The 19,590-nt window shown below is 37.9% G+C and overlaps 1 protein-coding gene across 3 annotated transcripts in view; it reads left to right on the plus strand.

Moving 5' to 3' along the window:
- The window catches only part of CPEB4 (cytoplasmic polyadenylation element binding protein 4), a 73,088-nt gene that overhangs the window by 26,054 nt on the left and 27,444 nt on the right, over positions 1–19,590 (plus strand). For 2 of the 3 annotated variants that reach the window (XM_006055388.4, XM_006055389.4), the window contains exon 3: positions 18,155–18,205. The exons of the other annotated variant lie outside the window; for it this stretch is intronic. In XM_006055388.4, coding sequence (XP_006055450.1) covers positions 18,155–18,205 — 51 coding nt within the window. The remainder of the gene's footprint in view (positions 1–18,154; positions 18,206–19,590) is intronic. 3 annotated transcript variants of the gene reach the window in all.

A 19,590-nucleotide genomic window follows, 5' to 3' on the forward strand; every position in this document is an offset into this window, starting at 1 on the left:
AAAAGAAAGTGTTAGTCGCTCAGTCATGTCTGACTCTTTGCCACCTACCTCATGGACTGCAGCCCACCAGGCTTCTCTGTCCATGTGATTCTCCAGGCAAGAATACTGGAGTGGTTAGCCATTCCCTTCTGAGGAGATCTTCCTGATCCAGGGATTGAACATGGGTCTTCTCCATTGCAGGCAGGTAATCTTTACTATCTGAGTCACCATATTCCCTTTTTAATTTCTTCTTACCAATATTTACCTAAATAATTACCTAGACTAATTTTCTAGAGATAATTAAAAGATAAGTCTGGTGACAGAATTAAATCTGATTGACCTAATATGGGAACACAAAGATTTTGTAAAATTGTGATTTATAAGAGGAAATATGCCAGAATGAAAGACCATGGGTTTTCAAGTCAGATGGACTGGGATTTAAATTGCCATTCTGCCGCTAATTTGTGGTATGATATGATGTGTCTATAAAATCCAGCATACTGCCCAGTTCATTGAGAAAACACTCAATACATGGTATTGATTTTTATTACTAAACATCTATTTGTCTGTTTTCATGCTTATCAAATGAGAAAACCAGTTTCAATATAAGGTGCCAAGGTGACTTAAGCATATTAAATGAATTTGTGTATTTTTTCCTTTTAAGAGCAGTAAGGACTTCATAGATGAGTTCATGGTCCTAAAATGTCAGACAGTAGTTACGCTTTTTTTTTTTTTTTAAACCAAGATGATGAACTTTGTACCATTGTAGTCCATTGTAATGCAGTTTTGCTCATGGGAATACTTTTATTTCTTGTCAGACTCTCCTCTCTCCTTTTAAAGTAATAATGCCTATCCATTTTGAAAGTAAATAAGTGGCCTCTTCATGTGCTCTGCTTCCTTAGAAATAGAGTAAACAGAAAATAGGCATTATTTCTGTGAGATTAGTATAGAACAATATGGCTTTCAGAAAAGTGGTATAAAGATGCAATTAAAAGAATTAATTTGAAAATTATTTTTAAAAAACTATCATGTGGAGGCAGATTTTATATTTGGGTTCATTTTATCTTAAAATGATTTTATAAAATGTATGTTGAATGACTTCATTTATTTTTATTTTCATTTGCAATCCCACATAGAAATGTGGTTTGTGTGTATATGTTTAAATAATAGAGCCTAAATTGATACAAGATCTGTCAATTGAATGAATTTGTAAGGCTGTATTATTTATTTACATAAAAAAAATTAAATTTGCTTATTTTTTGGGGGGAAAAAGAAACTCCCTTAATGAAGTGGGTTCAAAATTTTATTTTTGCCATCAACAGACAAGATGTTAATATGTCTATGTCTCAAAACTTTCAACTTTCAAATATAATTTTTCAGTTTTTTATGAATATGCTGTTGATTCCAGTTGGCTTGTTTAGCAACCTTTAAAAAGGTAAAAGAAATGTGCAAATGGAATAGCTAGCTTTCATTTCATAATTTACATTAGGTTTTTTTTTAATTTTATGGTTTATTTAAAAATAGTTTTTCTAAGAATTTTAAGGCTTCTTATCATCTTCTCCATGTACAGAGGTTTACCTCTTTGAGAGGAAAAGGTCCTCCCTCTGCCTTATCTGTAGGTCCTTTCACTGATCAGCTGGCATGTCTGTATGTTATTTTTACCCATGACATTATGTATTGCCTTCTCCATAACTAACACCAGTGACGATCTGTAGCAGTTCTTCCCCGGAGACCGATTTCATTTTCCTCGTTGTGCACCCAGTCTCATAAGCTAAGAGCCTGTGCAGTACACCAGCTTTTGAGTTATCTACGAGGTGGCAGCTTGCGCATTGCTACAGTAATTACTAGGCTTATCAAGTAAGTCCTTCACCTGGACAGGAGAATCTTTTACCATTGTAGATGCTGAGAAGTTTCCTTGGGAAATATTGTGTCTTAGTGCTATTTGTGTCTTCTCTCGCCTGTGAAATTGGTACTTACTGTTTAGAAATGGAGCAGCATGAAATAGATTAAAATCACGTGCCAGTGCATCTGCTTTCAGTCTCTGAAGCATAGCTTGGACACAGTGAAATAAAGATTCATGAAGTGGTATTATTTTCAGTATACGTAGGAGAGTCCTCTAAAAATTAAGGGGCCTTTTTTTTTTCTTTTCTGTATATGAATGGAATAAAGGAATATAGGCATAAACCAGTTTATGGAATGGAATCAGAGGGAGACAGCACTGGAATAAAGAGACAAATTATCAGAAATAAAATTATCAGATACCACACAGTTGAACAATCCATAGTTTCATATTAGTGGTTGAGTGTTTTAAATCGTATATATTAAAACAACTTAATATCCAATTTGCTTCATTTCACTGGAAAGCCTAATGAAACAGCAAAATTATTGAGTGAACAAAGGCAATCTGTAAATTGTCAAAACATTATATAGTTGTTCTTCAGATATTAATTAAGTTATGATCAGAATACTGGTTTAATTTTCCTCAATATATTATGAAATTAGAGTCTTTTACTCTTCATGTTGTTACAGAATGCATCTTGCTTCCAGGTTTTGGAAGGGGGAGCTCAGTGTTATCTACACCAGTCTCTCTGAGTTTCAGGCATTTTAAAATACTTAATTTGCATGTGGGCAATGATGATTGAATTCAGAAATGCAAGTTGTTTAAAGTGCCAGTCTTTTACATATTCCCATGGTGCCCAAGAAACCTCCTGCATATGTTGAGTAACTGTGGGAGTGTGTCGTACAGTTAAACCTTCGTGCCTTGCGTGCTTCATGTTTTCGTTTAGTAAGAACTTATTTGAAGAGCTGGACCTATCCCCCAAATGCTATGTATTTAATTCCTGACTGCTTAAGGTATTGTGACCTTGCATTTTAAAATAACTTTTGGGAATTTTTTTCTTTATCTGCACATTAAATTAGAGGGCTCTTCCCCGACTATTTTTCATATGTGTGAATTTGTTTGAAACAAATGCTTCAATGAGTGCGCAAGTGATGATTCCATCTGTGCCTCTTTTCTTTGTTGCTAAGAAAAGCCATTTATAATAATCTTTCTAGGAGAAAATCATGAAAATCAGTTGAAAGTTTAGTACACAAAGCCAGTTTTGTTAATTTTGAGTAAGATTTTCTGTGTCATTGTGAGAGAGAGAGTGACTGTTGGAATAATTACTTAAATTCTGTATCTCTACAACAGTGGAAGGAGTACAGTTAGTCTACTTTAAAAAGATATCATAAATAATAACCAGAAAACCTTAAATTTTCCTTGGATCCACAGTTCTTTTCATATTCCTATACGTAAAATTGCAGTCACGTAGTTCTGTATTTTCAAGAACAGGTGTTATATACTGATACAGATGTTTTGAACAGATATTGTGTATGACTTTATGTACACTGAGAAAGCTCTAGAACCTTTCATCAGAGTTTCTGAAAATAGGACTAAATTTTATATTCAGTTGTAAATGTGAGTTTCAGAGTACATAGTTTTAAATATGAAAGGGAGTTTTACAAAGTAATTTCTATTGCTATACTATTAAAATGATTTATTTGAAATAGTGGTGTAGGGATATAATTTCTTATAGTATTTCATCTTTTTCTGTTTAAATCAATGGCAATTTGTGGAAAGACAGCTATGTACTACTATGCAACCCAATCCCCAGTCACATTTTTAAAGGATTAGGTGGACATTTTTCTTCAAGGGATATTTAATGGTCCTTGATACAAAATACCATAGAGAAGACACGGATAATGCAAAGCAACTAAATTACATTTGGATTCATAGTCAAATTTCTCTTTCCTAGCAAATTACCATTGTGTGGTATCAAATGTCTTCTGGTGAATTGGAGCATCTTTAAATACTGTAAGCCTTGAAGACTCAGGAGTCTTCCAGGCAGCTGCCCTGCAAACCTGGCTGGTTCTTTCTTGCTCTGTTTGGATGATACCAAATAATTCAAAGCAGCGTAGCAGGGGAGTGAGTAGTGGAGAGCTCTAGGGAGGAGAAAATTGCCTTACTCTTAGAAGCCTCATGAGTAATGGAGTAAGGCACACAGCAGAGAGTGCAGTTTATAAACTTGGTTATAATGAACTTTGCGTGTGGCTGTTGAGAAGTGAAGTGATTTCCTTTCCTTCCACACCCTCCCTTTCCTGACTGCTGAAATGGAACATCCTAAACAGTCTTTCTTTTGCTTAGTTGTGCTGAAGGATGGGACCTGGGCTTCTGCGTTGAAGTAACTTCCTTTGTGAGGAAGGAGGGGACAAAGTGGTGGACCATGACTGTCTGTCTACCGCTGGTGCAGGTTGAGTTCTGACTTCAGACCCACTCCTTTCTGGTTCACTGTTGCTCAGGATTCTTTCGATTCCTCATAGCACTGTGTAGGCAGAGTTTACAAAGGTGTGGGTTTCAAACTGTGTGACTGTACTTTTCCAGGTTGGAGGATTGCTGTTGTTTCAGGTTTGTTTTGTTTTAAAATTTTCAAGGGAAGGAGGGGAAAGGGAAATGCCTGGGAGAACAGAATGGGATGTCTGTGAACACTGATGTGATGGTAGCCTGAGACTGAAGTCTTCCTTATTCTAAGTTCTGAACTGAAACCAATCTGGTTCATACTAAATGCCCCTTGTTCCTTGGCCAGATTCTCATCTGTCGGACTTTTTATATAACATGTGCTGGTAAATACAAAGTAGTGATCCTTTGCCCTCCACGTGTTGGTGATGAAATATTGACCCTTGTTCTTATTTGTTCTGAAAATCATATAAGTAGTTGTCACAAAAGGGGAATTTGTCTTATGTCATCCATGATCGGTCCATAATTACTCAAGCAGTCTCCATATCTTAATCCTGAATACTGAACACAAAGAATCTTATTTGAGTCCAGGAAAATTGAGTAGGCATCTTAAAACATTATTGTGACTCTGTTTTTACCTGGATGAGAAGTGAGGGTAAAGGGGGCCAGAGGGGAAAGTGACAGTAAACTTTTTATGTTATTTAAAAGGTTAAAAAGCCTAACTGTTTCTAAAGATGCTTTTAACTCATACAGCTTTTTCTTTTCTTTGCAGCTGTATTAAAGCTCACATATTTTATGACTGTTGTGATTTACTTTTGTTAGACTCACATTCAGGGCAGGGATTGGTAAAGAAATAAACATTGGTAGTATTTATTGGTAAAGAAACTGGTAAATTTCTTGATAAATTGGTAATATTTATTGGTAAAGAAATAAATTTATGTGACAATTTACAGTTAGAAATACCATATCAAAACCCAAGCAGCAATCAGGTAGTAAATTTATGAGTGCTTTTCTATAATCTTGTACATTTTCACATTAAGTATTTTGTAAGTAAGTAAAGTCGCTCAGTCGTGTCTGACTCTTTGCGACCCCATGGACTGTAGCCTACCAGGCTCCTCTGTCTATGTACAACGTAATAAATACAGATATTACAGTATGGACAGATAATAATATTATTTTCCATTCAGAAGTGAAATCTGAATAGCATTTAAGTAGTAAGGTTTTCAGACTTTGTCAGCAGGTTGTCATTGTCAAAATATTAGGGATCTCCCTACAGTATAAAAAGTAGAAGGAGGTCCAGAACATTTATAGAGATCCATTTTGTTCATGCACCATGTCTAAATTAACAATAGTATATTGTACCTTTTGATAGTATCACTTACTATTTTTCTGTTTTTTCCTTCTATATGGTAAAATTCTGTAGAGAGGTGACTTGCTATTTCATTTCCTGATAGCTACTAGAACAGCCCTATGTGCTATTAATCTGCATAATGAAAGCCCTTTTGATTATGGAGTAATACAATGGTGAGTTGTCTGTGAAGGTTTAAGACTTTCCTTAATCCTGTTATATAATCCTAGAATATGTTATTTGCTGACATTGAGGGAGGGGAGGCCATGCCACTTGATTCATAGCTCTCATAAAAATATCCGAGATTCTCTTTGCATTCAATTTAACAACAGGAAGCAGAACAGTTGCACAACTGTGCCACGTTGGAATTTCTTCCTGACACGTATGGAATCTCAACCTAAATATTGTAGGCAGTTGATTCATTTATCAGTTGTGTATACCTGATTTGTGAATTTCTTTATTTGCTGATCCTTATTGTTTCCCCTCATGTTGCCACTCTCCTCACTACCAAATTTAAAAGAAGGAAAAGAGAAAAGCGTTGATGAACTTGTTGCTGTTCTGCAGTAAAAATTTGCAAAAGGAGTAACTTTAAACTAGTTTTAAACTAGTTCAGTTATGTTCAGTCGCTCAGTAGTGTCCGGCTCTGCAACCCCATGGACTGCAGCACGCCAGGCCTCCCTGTCCATCACCGATTCCTGGAGTTTATTCAAACTCATGTCCATTGAGTCGGTGATGCCATCCAACCATCTCATCCTCTGTCGTCCCCTTCTCCTCCTGCTTTCAACCTTTCCCAGCTTCAGGATCTTTTCAAATGAGTCAGTTCTTCGCATCAGGCGGCCAAAATATTGGAGTTTCAGCTTCAGCATCAGTCCTTCCAATGAATATTCAGGACTCATCTCCTTTAGGATGGACTGGTTGGATCTCCTTGCAGTCCAAGTGACTCTCAAGAGTCTTCTCCAACACCACAGTTCAAAAGCATCAATTCTTTGGCGCTCAGCTTTCTTTATGGTCCAACTCTCACATTCATACATGACTATTGGAAAAACCATAGCCTTGAGACAGACCTTTGTTGGCAAAGTAATGTCTCTGTTTTTTAATATGCTGTCTAGGTTGGTCATAGCTTTTCTTCCAAGGAGCAAGCATCTTTTAATTTCATGGCCTCAGTCACCATCTCCAGTGATTTTGGAGCCACACAAAATAGTCTGTCACTCTTTCCACTGTTTCCCCATCTATTTGCCATGAAGTGATGAGACCAGGTGCCATGATCTTAGTTTTCTGAATGTTGAGTTTTAAGCCAACTTTTTCACTCTCCTCTTTCACTTTCCTCTTTCACTTTTAAACTAGTTACTACTTTTCAAGTCAGGTATGGAGATGGCCTGGCTGCCTCTGGGCTTCATTATTTTGTCTGATTTGTCTGACAGACTTAGTCTGAACTCAGTCCCATATCAGTGCAGTCCGTTCTAAAAGCAGGGCTCTTTTTTATTCTGCTTATTACCTGGTAACCATTAAATTAAGAACATTAGTGAAACTCTGAACAGAAAGTAGTTCCATAATCTCTTTGGTATCCAGTTGAGCTGATGCCAGTTGCTGTACTTTGGGAAAGAGAAGGAGGAATCAACCAATTAGAGGAACCTTTTTTAATTCTTGAGAACCAGCACTGAAGTGCAGATCTTCTGAAGAGCAGCCATGATTAATTACTCTTAATTTGTATAAAGAATCTAAAAAAAAGTCTTAACTTCTACTGGCTATAATATGCCAAATAATAAATGTCTGTCATGGTTAATTAAATGGAGATACTTAAATTGGCCACTTGATGTCTTTTTTGTAAAAGATCAGAAGTTGTTAGCTTACAATAGACTTTTCCAAAGTGTAAGAAATAAAGAGAAGCATTGAGGAGTGTATTAAGACCTGGTTTTGCCATTAGCAGTTACATGGCTTAAGTTGGTCACTTCTCTCTAGATCTTGGTGTCTTCGTTTAAAAGAGGAAGTGCAGGGATTGAACTTAGTAAACTTTAAGTCACTATCAGCAATTCCACACAGTCTCTGGCATGGTATTCCTAAATGTCAAGGTTGAAGGTTTAATGACTGAAAGTAGCATATGGGTTTCATGTGAGCATTTAATATTGAGTAGCTTGTAAGAAGGCAATGGCAACCCACTCCAGTACTCTTGCCTGGAAAATCCCATGGGCAGAGGAGCCTGGTAGGTTGCAGTCCATGGGGTCGCAAAGAGTCGGACATGACTGAGCGACTTCACTTTTACTTTTCACTTTCATGCATTGGAGAAGGAAATGGTAACCCACTCCAGTGTTCTTGCCTGGAGAATCCCAGGGATGGGGGAGCCTTGTGGGCTCCCATCTATGGGGTTGCACAGAGTCGGACACGACTGAAGCAACTTAGCAGCATCATCAGCAGCAGTAGCTTGTAAGAAAGGATATAACCAGAAATCAGTCAGATCTGCTCAGTTGAGTCGAGGCTTTGTTTCTAGAGTGCATTTTTTCTTTTTGAGATAAGCCTAAAAATGCTATGTCTCGGAAGCAGTTGTTTAAACTTGGCTTTATGTAATGTTTCTGTTCTTAATTTGTGGATCATGGGCCTCTTCAGACATGGTAATTATTTGATGGGATCCAGCATTGGAGAAGGAAATGGCAACCCACTCGAGTCTTCTTGCCTGGAGAATCCCAGGGATGGGGGAGCCTGGTGGGCTGCCGTCTATGGGGTCGCACAGAGTCAGACACGACTGAAGTGACTTAGCAGCAGCAGCAGGAACCTATTAGAACCAAACATTCCAGTTAGATGATAGATTTGTCATGTGTGTGTTGCATGATTATCTTTTAAAGCATGCAGATGCTGATGTAACACAATGAAAATACATTTAAAGGTGTTGCTGAATTCATAGTAGCCTTCTATTATTAAAGGGTTTTCTTGTGGTTGTTTTACTTGTAATATCCACTGGAGTGGGGCTTGAGGGCTTCAGTTATGGTGGGGAGCCTCTGCGAAATATTTTGATTAGCGTAGGTCTTAATAATTATGAAATGTTATGAAACACTGCTGTGGAGAACTTCTCTAATTGTTCAGCTTTAAACTCCTGCCATTAGAATGTTCCCCATTACCAAAAAGAACATAACTAAAAAAGGAATTCCATAGAGGAAAATGGTGAGGATGAGGACAAAGGGGGAGTGAGGAGTCACTACCTTATCCTAGCTTATCATCTCCACCAAGTATTAATAGCATTTTGGAAGGTTGACTCTGGGGGCATCTGTAGCCATCTTTTTGCTTTTTGAAGCATAGCTAGGGGTGTGGACTGTTCAGATTACAACTGGCACAGTGCCAGGGGCACGGGGAGCCCTGTGACAATAGGGGTGCCCCCTGGTGTGGGGTAACACAGCAGCCCTTGTTAGGAGGGGGAGATGGCCTCCTTCAAGCCACGTAGTACTTTACGTTTTAGCTTCAGCTTAAATTCCAGCTCCACACACATTTGAGCATATTCCGTGTATTGGGTAGTAGTAGGCCACAGTGCACATTTGATGCTGGTCTTTATATTTCTTTTTTGATGTGGACCTGGACATTCTGTATAGGAAGCAGTGTTAACAACAACTTTCAAGTGAAAGGGCAATTACTTCTGATACCATTTCTCTGACTTTTATGCTTTGCCCCTTCTGAAAATTATCTTTAATTTAAATCCTTGAGATAACCTTCCACATGAGTTTTGTGGTCTCCAATTTATGGTTGAAGAGACTATAGTTCCGAGAGATGTAATAGCTTTGGAAGTCAGTCGACTAACTGGTGCCTGGAGAATCAGGATGGGACACAGAGCCTCCGGCTGATGGTCTGGTAGCCACACAATAGATATTTATGTGCAGCACTTATGAGGAGACAAACATTAAAAACGTTTATTTTAGTACACTTTAGGCATTCAGGTGTCTTAATGTAGGAAACTGGGGACAGAGTTTAAAATCTGTATTTTATCATGCTGCTGCTGCTGCTAAGTCGCTTCAGTAGTGTCCGACTCTGTGCAACCCCATAGACGGCAGCCCACCAGGCTCCCCTGTCCCTGGGATTCTCAAGGCAAGAACACTGGAGTGGGTTGCCATTTCCTTCTCCAGTGCAGGAAAGTGAAAAGTGAAAGTGAAGTCGCTCAGTCGTGTCCGACTCTTAGCGACCCCATGGACTGCAGCCCACCAGGCTCCTCCATCCATGGGATTTTCCAGGCAAGAGTACTGGAGTTGGGTGCCATTGCCTTCTCCGGTATTTTATCATAATCTTCTGTAAAAGATTCAGATTTTGCACACCTGCTGATTTCTTATTGGAGGGTACTTTTCAGAGGGTGAAGGTGTGGAATCACTGAGCGAACTTTTCCAAGCTGGCTTTTTCTTTTTCCTCATTCTGATTCACCAGGTCTGTCGTGAGACTTAAGCATGTGTATTCGAGAAGTGATTCAGATAGATGGCTTTCCCTCCTCACCCCACCCTCATTCCGCTTTGAGAATCACTTTGAATATGTATGTAAAGTCTAAAGTTATGGGAGGCTGTTCATAAAACAAATATATTATCAAGCAGGTAGTGCCAAGCACTATTTTAGCCTGTTGGGGTATATAAGGAAATAAAAAATAAGACTCTTGACCTCGTGCAGCTTATCCTCCAGATAATTTGCAGAGATCTTCAAACAGCCTGTTTGTTATTTAGTTTTGAAGGCTAATGAATTAGAGGAAGACTAAGTGCCTTTAGTATTAATAAAGGAAAATAAGAATGGGGCCTTTTGAGAAATAACAAATGAAATTAGATATGAAATTCAAGTGAATGTTAAGGTTCAATCAAGTCATCAGAATTTATATTAAGTAAGTGATTAGTGTTGCTGATAGGTGTGTATGCAGAATGCCAATTACTGACTTTGCTGATTGCTTTTGGGGTTTGGACTTCAGTAGCCAGTGTTAAGGGGCTTCCCAGGTAGCACTAGTGATAAAGAACCCACCTGCGAATGCAGAAGACATAAGAGACTTGGGTTTGATCCCTGGATCGGGAAGATCCCCTGGAGGAGGGCATGAAAACCCCTCCAGTATTCTTATCTGGAGAATCCCACGGACAGAGGAGCCTGCAGGCTGCAGTCCATAGTGTCGCAGAGTCGGACACAACTGAAGTGACTTGGCACGCATGCAACCAGTGTTCAGAGTGGCTTGTCTCTAAAGTTCTCAGTCATTTGGAAGCAACTTACTTTATAGTTCCTAAGAACTCCATAAATTTGTCTTGATCTTCATGTTAGTGCAGAGAGCCACTTCTCAAAATCTTTACCTTCAGGTTAGTTCTACAATTATTTATTTTAATCTACTGGTTCTTTTAAAATAGGTCTCTTATAACACATGCTTGTTTTAATCAACATTTTTACAAGATAGGAGAATTTTAATTAATTAAATTTTAATTTTAACTGCCTTGGCTTTGTTTCTAGATTGCTTAAAACTTTTTTAATACCCATTGGTCTGTTTTTCCACTTTTCCTTCCATTATATTATCTTTTCTTTTTTTAACTGGCTTTGGCTCGTTTACTTTGAATAAAAACTATGCCTAATATTTTAAAGCTTGAAAAGTTGCCATTAATCGCTGGTATCATAACATCCTCTTAAGGCAAGTTATCTTGTTGCTCTGTCCTCTAAATGTAGCATCCAGTGTCAGAAGGCCTCTGGCAAGGATAAAAATAGCCTTCCTGCTTGCTGGTTTGTTGTTAGGTTTACTGGCAGTAGGAAATGCTTTTGAATTCCTTAATTGGGTCAGCTCTTTGCTGGTGTCTCTCTAGACATTCCCGTCTGCCTGAAATTCTTAGATGCTTTTAGATCTTCCACCTTTATACCTGCCCTCAGTTAGAGTTAAAGCAATCCTTATGAAACCTTCCTTAATCTGTAGAAACATAGCCCATTGACTTTACTTATCTTAAAGATAAAATGTTATTTTCTCTCTTTTTTTTTGCCACTCTGTCCTCTGATTTTCAGCTACCATATCACAATTGAAAAATTAAATCTGAGCTATTGGTGCAAAAAGAAGTTCCTCTTTGGCTTTTATTGAAAAGAATATTTTTAAGTTGAATTTCCCAAGTTTTCATTTCCTAAAATACTGATGCTACTTTACCAGTTTGGCTATCATAAAAGAAAAGAGTTAGCTTTTTTTTCTCTTATCTCCTGAAAGAAGAATTATATCCCTGTTTATAACTTAGAACATTAGCAAACTCATTTCTCTGAAGCTGAAAAATTCCCCCAGATGGCCACTCCTTTCTTCAGGGTTCCAGTTTGGGTCTTACTTGGCAAGGAGGAATCCTTCCTCTTTCTTTCTCTCACAAGTGGGAAACTGTTAGTTGTCTCTGGCTTTTAAGTTACTGAAGGGAAAGGAATTACTATTAAGTGAACACATACTCTATCCAGGGGGACTTTTCTGGGCATTTTGCAAAAATTATCTTATGAATTTCTCACATGTACATGAAAATAGCTCTGTTTTTACTTCAGAGAAACTAAGTAACTTGAACTTAGATGAGATTGGTCCAGCTCCGCGCTTTGCACTGCGTGTTTCATGCCAGAGAGACCACTAGCTGCTAGCTTTGTTTTATTTATTCAACAGCTATTTATCGAGTGCCTTTCTCTGCTCTAAGCTCTGGGATGTGAGACCCAAAACCTGTCCTCAAAGATTTTGTTGCCCTAGAGGAAGAGAGTTTAGAAATAGGTGATTTAAATACAGTATATAGTAAGTGTACAGAGAAGGCAATGGCACCCCACTCCAGTACTCTTGCCTGGAAAATCCCATGGATGGAGGAGCCTGGTAGGCTGCAGTCCATGGGGTCGCTGAGAGTCGGACTCGACTGAGCAACTTCACTTTCACTTTTCACTTTCATGTATTGGAGAAGGAAATGGCAACCCACGCCAGTGTTCTTGCCTGGAGAATCCCAGGGACGGGGGAGCCTGGTGGGCTGCTGTCTATGGGGTCACACAGAGTCGGACACGACTGAAGTGACTTAGCATAGCATAGCATAGTAAGTGTAAAGAGTGTTGTATGGAGCCAGTAGGGCTGTCTGAACCAAGGAGCAGGTGGCTTTGGGCAGGTACTTTCCATAGGATGTGAGGCCTAAGAAAGAAGCCACCTGGGTAAAAGGCAGGGGGCTTGAGTGGTGAAACACTGGAGACAGAGAGAAAGGAAGGCATTCCAGATGGAGGAAGGGACCCAGACGAGAAAGTTAATGGGCCAGTAGCTCTGAATATCTAGAGTATGTAGAAGGGAAATGGCGGTGAGTTAAGAGAATTCAAGTATTTTTTACAAGCTCCAACCTTTAAACTGAAAGTCACATCTATCCTGGAAAGGGGTTTTGTGTAGTCTAAATTCTACGTGTATGCGTGTGTGTGTGCGCGTGTGTGTAATTGGCTTTTTGGGGAGGGGGGCAAGACTCTCCATCCAGTTGATGTCAGTCCCAGCTGGTGTCTCCTTCATAATTTTGCATGGAAACATCTTTACTGGCAGTTGATTGTATCACAGATAGGTCATGGGGTAGAATAAGGTTACTGATTATGCTTTGTGGAGTTACTTTTAGGTCAGTGGAAGAAATTATTAAAAATGATTATCTCTGGGGACTTGCCTGGGAATCTGGTGGTTAAAATTCTAAATTTCAAATGCCAGGGATCACAGCGGGTCTAATCCCTGGTCGGGGAATTAAGATTCCCACATGTCAACAATAAAGTACAAAATGATCTTTGTATCATTAAGTGATAAAACATAATGAGCACATTTTTATTAGTTCATATTTATATGTATTCTGCATTTGTTTTAGTATAAAGTTAGTATTCAGAAACTGAATTTATCATTTCTTGGACCTTGCTTACATCGTGCAGGCCCCCACAGTGCCATCTTGCTGCAAATCTGACAATATTGGTAGAAACAGCAAATGTAGAAAGGCAGGAACAGCACCTCCTTTAAACAATTATTTATGGCAGTAAGAGCAGAACCAGGAGAAACATCTGTAGTTAAACAACAACAAATAATGTGTATTTATATGTATGAATATATTTGTGTGAGTGTTGTGCTGTGTTCATAAACCTTTTTATCTATCTTAGAAATGGACCTAAGTCCATGCTTATCCTTTCCCTGTGAGAAATTTTTAATGATGTTCAATGAAAAGAAAGAAACTTGAAGTCACTAAGTCATGTCTGACTCTTTGCAACCCCATGGACTGTAGCCTACCAAGCTCCTCTGTCCCTGGGATTTTCTAGGCAAGAGTTCTGGAGTAGATTGCCATTTCCTTCTCCAGGGGATCTTCCCAAACCAGGGCTCAAACCCAGGTCTCCCACATTGCAAGGAGACGCTTTACCGTCTGAGTCATCAGGGAAGCCTGTCCACTGAAAACCTCTCCCTTTTTGTTAGTACCTAACAAAATTAACTCAGCATTTGAGGCTGCTTGTCACTCTTTTGGTCAGCATGGCTATATTTTACACAGCCTTGCCGAGCTGCCCCCTGTTATCATTCCTTGCCCTACCATGCCCCCAACAATGCTGCATGACTGAGAAAGAGAAGGCCATAGCATGAAATCTAATAGCACTAGAGAACATTTGATATTTTTTATTGCTTGTGTGTTTGAAATGGCAGCATTTATTATATCATTTCCTGCTGAGTCATCAGTAGCAATACTATCTGGGTTAGTTTTTAGAAAATAACTTATTTTACCTAATTTTGAAAGTAAGAGATACTAATTTATTAGAGTATTTCCTTTTAGTTTTTCCCCTCCTTTCATCTTATTAACTCGGTTACTTTAGTTAGTGTCTTAATATGAGAGTTATGATAGTGCATACTGTTCTTTTGAGCACCTCCTCCCCCCAGTAATTCTTAGTCATTCTGGTTGGTAAATATTGGTTCTTTCCAACTCGCAAATGCCTACTTGGAATCTGAATCTTTTCTAGGCTGTAGAATTTGGTAGTGTAGTTCCCCAGAGTCACACTGTATCAGTTGCCTATATTTGGCTAGGTTGAGTCATGTCACCAAATATAGTCTATGCCTTCTGCAAGATGCATGCCAGGCTTCTGGCTCAAAATGCCACAGCTGGCCTCCAGGGACAACTACTTTTCCTGTCATAGCGTCCCTTAAGGTTAGGACTGCTGATCTGGCAGTATTTCTTTGTGTTTATAACATAATCAATACTAAGACCCTCAAAGACTGAATTTTATCCACGAAATAGATTCACTTGCCAGAAGTCCTAATGCTTTCCTTCTCCCTTGAGGAATTCAATTCTAAATGTACCAAAGCCTGGGTTATGTTTATAGGTAAATGAGTTATCAAAAAGCAAAAAACAAAACTCACAAACACTGGGTTATATTCATATTTAGATATGTCAGTGATTTTTATTTTACTTCAGTATATTCATTTGTGAAATGATGGTGTTTTAAGTTCAGTGGAGTAAACTCATTGAATACTTATTTGGTGCCCAAACAGGAAACTCAACATACCTAGGTTCAATGGCAGCAACAACAGCAACAAAGCTTTAGATCTTAAAGAGGGGGGCTGTTACTTAAGAGAGATAAGACAGTTAGCAAGTAGCTGAGATGATTACCTAAGATGGTTGTCTATTGCAGTATAGATAGAAATAAAATTTGGTGAGTTAATCTAAAAACGGGGGTTCTTTTTTGGGAAAGGTGCCCTAGGGAAAATAATTGAAAAAAAGACAAGTAAACAAACAAAAAAGATTTGAAAATATTCTCCATTGGAAACAAAGAGGTCTTGGAGGGACGGAGGGGGTTGTCAGTAATCTAGCCAGGGACTAGAAAATGCAAAACTGCTGGTGAAAGTTGGCATCTGTAGAGCATAAATAAAAGGGGCGCGAGGAGAAGGTGAAAGGCTTGTAGAAGACTTTAGAGTAACATGGAACTTATAATGGGAGCTTTCAGAGGACTTCCAGAAAGGAAGGGGTCTGTGTTCTTCATATTAGATGTCATGAATGGATGACTCTAAATATTTTAATTATAGAAAGAATTTATAGGATAGGGCAGGTAGGGTAGGGAAGCATTATGAAAGTTTTTTCCAAAAGTTTTCTCATGTCACTGCTAATATTTTAAAATTGAAATAGAAAGCATTGCTATTTGTTTAACAAAATATTTAACAGGTGTATTTACTATACAGAGGGCATAACGATTTCAGACCAACAGGACTCATCATAAGAACATGTCAAAAAATAAAAACAAGTATCACTTTCAGAGTTAAACTGTAAATTTTGTCAGTGCCCTATTGTCTTAGCTAAAGGATAGAATTACAGCATTTAGAAGTCTGAGGAGCAGAAAAAGTCTCAAAGGATACCTACTTTGTGAGTGCAGGGTGGCATCTCAGGAGGTGTGTGTTGAGGCAGACTGAGAGAACTGAGTGAGGGGGTATTTTTGTGCCTGTTTTGTTGAACTGTTCTTATCTCTTACAAGGTACCCCAGAAGTCAGTTTCTGATAAGGTGGAACTTGACTAGTTAAATTGGGCCAGCTAGTTTGGGAATTTATCTTTGGATTCTCATTGTTAATTATCTTTTTTTAGTATCAAATAAGAGGCATTATAGTTCATATAGAACAGCCTTGGTTTCATTAATGTTACCTTTTAAAAAAATTAAGAGTATCTTCTTCGAAATAGCAGAAACTTAACTTCAGTTAATATCATTAAATATTTTTGTTCCTGTGTTGATTTATATCATCTTTTTAAAAAGTGTTTTATGATAAAAATGGTATGAGTGATAACTATTAGTTCACTGACTATAGGGTTTTACAGCTACAAAAGTAATCCAAGTGTTCCATCACAGAAAATCAGCTGCTACTCTGAGTTAAGTGATTTAGAAACACTATTCCCTCCCTCCCAAGTTTTTAACAGTTAAGGTCATGTTCTTGTTCCAGCATCTCAAGTCTATGCTTTTTTAAAGATATTCTTGTGACAGGTCATATGATCTGGGCTTGCAGTTAAAGCAGTTAAGCTGGAATTCACTGGATTTAGCTCCTTGGTTGTGTATATAAACATTAAGTAACAAAGCCAATTTTTAGGAAGAAATTGAAATATCAAAGTTAATTTTCACCTCCTCCTTGCCGGTCTCCATCCCTACCTTTCTTCCCTAAACAGGAACACACTGAAATTTTAAGTGAAGCAATTTACAATTTAAAAAATCCTTGTATTTGGTTTTAAATTGTAGAAAAATTTTCAGATTTTGTTTCATATTAGACTCCCAAGTTTCACATGTGGATTAATTAAAGCTATTAGCAACAGACAACACTTTTCTCTTTTCATGGCATGAGTTTGTTTCTGTGGAGACTATTTAAAAGAGGATTTTGAGAGACTGAAGGATAGCTGTGGTCTAAAGTTCCTTTCTAAATAATTTTAAGTGTGTGGCTGGTGGTGGATAGGACCGCATACTAGCCCTGGCTCCCATAGTGTTCATCGGAACTAGGTGGGGTCTGGAGTCTTCCCGGCATCCTGAAAGGCTTGCTCCAGTCATGGGAGAAGCTCTGCTTACCCACCGTTTTTATTGTCTTGGAGAGTCTGTTATGGTTCTGTGGGGTCAGAGTTTAAACTGCTGTTCCCTAATTGGAATGTTTGTAATTCTGAGTCAATTTTATATTCTCACACTACTCCTGATGCATAGAGTGCTGAACTCTGGTAGGTAATTAACTGTTAAGTTCCCCTTTCCATTGCTTAAATGAACAAGACTTGAGGGTTCTTTACCATTCTTACGAAGGGCATGTGGAGTATGGAGACATAAAAATGTTGTAATAATGAGTTTTATAATTTATAGCATAGATCTAGGCTTAAGTATGTGCAGTCTGGATACCTCAACTTACATGTAGAAACTCTTCCAGAGTAGAAATGCATTCCCCCCTTTATTTGTGGAAGATGGTGCATCCTCCAAAAATTTTAGACTTTCAGAAGCCCTTTTCTCATGGGTATCTTGCGTGCCCATTTTAAGTTCAAAGTTCAGAGAAAATTAACCCAGCATTTACTGAATGCTCTTCTGCCTCTGTGCATTTTGCTGTGTGCTTTGCTATCTTTTTCATGTGTAAGTACAGTGAAATGTGTTCCTTTACTTTCTGTACTTATTCCCCCAGATATGAATTTAAACCTACTGGCATGGCTGTACATGTAGGCATAAAACTGGCACCTTTGTTATGATTCATATAAAAAATACTACTGCTAGCTACATACTTTTAAATAGCAGTAAAGAACTACACATGAAAGAAAACTTGAACACTGATGGGGAAAAAACATGAAGATTGTTATTAGGAGTTGATATGAGAACATAATGGTGTAAAGATTACTTTGGATGGGGATTTGGAAATTAGAATAACTGAATAGTGAAATATAAGGGATATTTTATTTTCCCACTTTCAGGCTTTCCCTTTTTTAACATTTGTGAACATGCTGTTTGATATGTCCTCTAACTCTTTGTGTTTATTAGCACAGCTAAGTTTTATTCCCATAATATGGTTTTTAAAATACCTATTAAGCAATTAATTCAGCTTTGTTGTTGAATACATTTAAATCATCTATGAATAAATTATAGTAACGGCCTTCTTCTACCCTTAGGTCGTCTAAACTATTCATATCCAGGATCCGATAGCTCTCTGCTTATTAATGGTAAGTGATAATAATTGATTCACCCTAGTAAAATTCAGAGAATTGAAACAAGTTAGTACTGGTTAGAAAATGTAGTAGTTGTGCTTCAGCAGGTGGAGAAACGACATTAGTTTGCTCTGCAGTGATAACTGCAAGTTGCTATTAATCTGTCAGATATTTTATGAATAATTACTATTCCTCCAAATTAGAGCAGAAACTTTTTTTAAACTATGAGAGCCAACTAATTTGCTGTCTTAAAACTGGTGACAATGAAAATAAATGAGGATCCCATAATGACACATAAAGAATGGCTTAATGCAGTGTTTGCTTCTGTAGCGTGACCTTTGAAACGTCGACACGAAAACCATTTCTGTGTAGCTGGAAAAGGAAAGGGAAGGTAATCAGAGATCTAAAATCAGAAAAAACAGCGTAAGACCACAGGGCTTGACTTTGCAAAGGACAAGGTCATTCACTATTTGCTATCTAATGACAACAAGAAAAATGAAGTTTTATTAGCCTTTGCAGTGCCTTCAGTAAATTCTCCTTGCCCATTCTAAATATTACCACTGAGCTGTTCTCTTTTTATATGTGTATTCTGAAGCAGACTATATTTATTAAGGAAGGAGGGGCTGTCTACTCACAGAAGGAATTAAAGAATTAAAGGAATTAAAGAATTTTTAAAAAGTCTTTTTTATAAGACAATAGTTTAATTGGGTGGGATACAGAAGTCTTGTTTACTTCTTTTTCACTCTTTTCCTATTGTATATGGATTTCAAATTTGTGTATTCATAGCGCCATCCACAATGAATGAGTTGTTAAAAGAGTTACTAAAACTCATTTTAAGTCCCACCACTTCTATGAAATATTCTTGACCAAATAACCATATTCTCCACATTCCCTAAACAAAGCAAAACCAAAAAAAAAAAAAAAAAAAACCTCCTCCTTGTTCATGGTCTAGTATGAATGAGGAGTTGAAACTTACTTTTTTAACTGGATTTCTTTTTCTGTAGTGTTTAAAAATCAGTGTTCTGTAGACTATAGGATTATAGAGCCGAGAAAAGTTAGAAGGAGATTTGATTTATGAGAGTTGCTGCATGCATTAGATCCTCTGGATACCACGTGGCTTGTAAAAACCTCCCTTGTTCATCAGTCTTTGGTCTTTACATGCTACAGTGCCACAAATAATGCCAAAATACAGTATTTTAGCATAAATGTGTATAGACTGAAGTCCAAAGCTGGTGACGGTGGTGTCAGGGTAAGGCGGAGTAATGTAAGGGCTGCCATCGTAGTGTGGTTTCATCTTCTCCTGTGGAATGAGTTCCAGAGGCAGGTGCTAGAAATTGCAGGCAACCAAGATCTGAGATACTGTTGTTCTGTCCTAGGCAAAGGGATCAACTCTTGGTTCT

The sequence above is a fragment of the Bubalus bubalis genome, chromosome 19 (genome assembly GCF_019923935.1).
Source record: "Bubalus bubalis isolate 160015118507 breed Murrah chromosome 19, NDDB_SH_1, whole genome shotgun sequence".
In the NCBI taxonomy this organism is placed as follows: domain Eukaryota; kingdom Metazoa; phylum Chordata; class Mammalia; order Artiodactyla; family Bovidae; genus Bubalus; species Bubalus bubalis.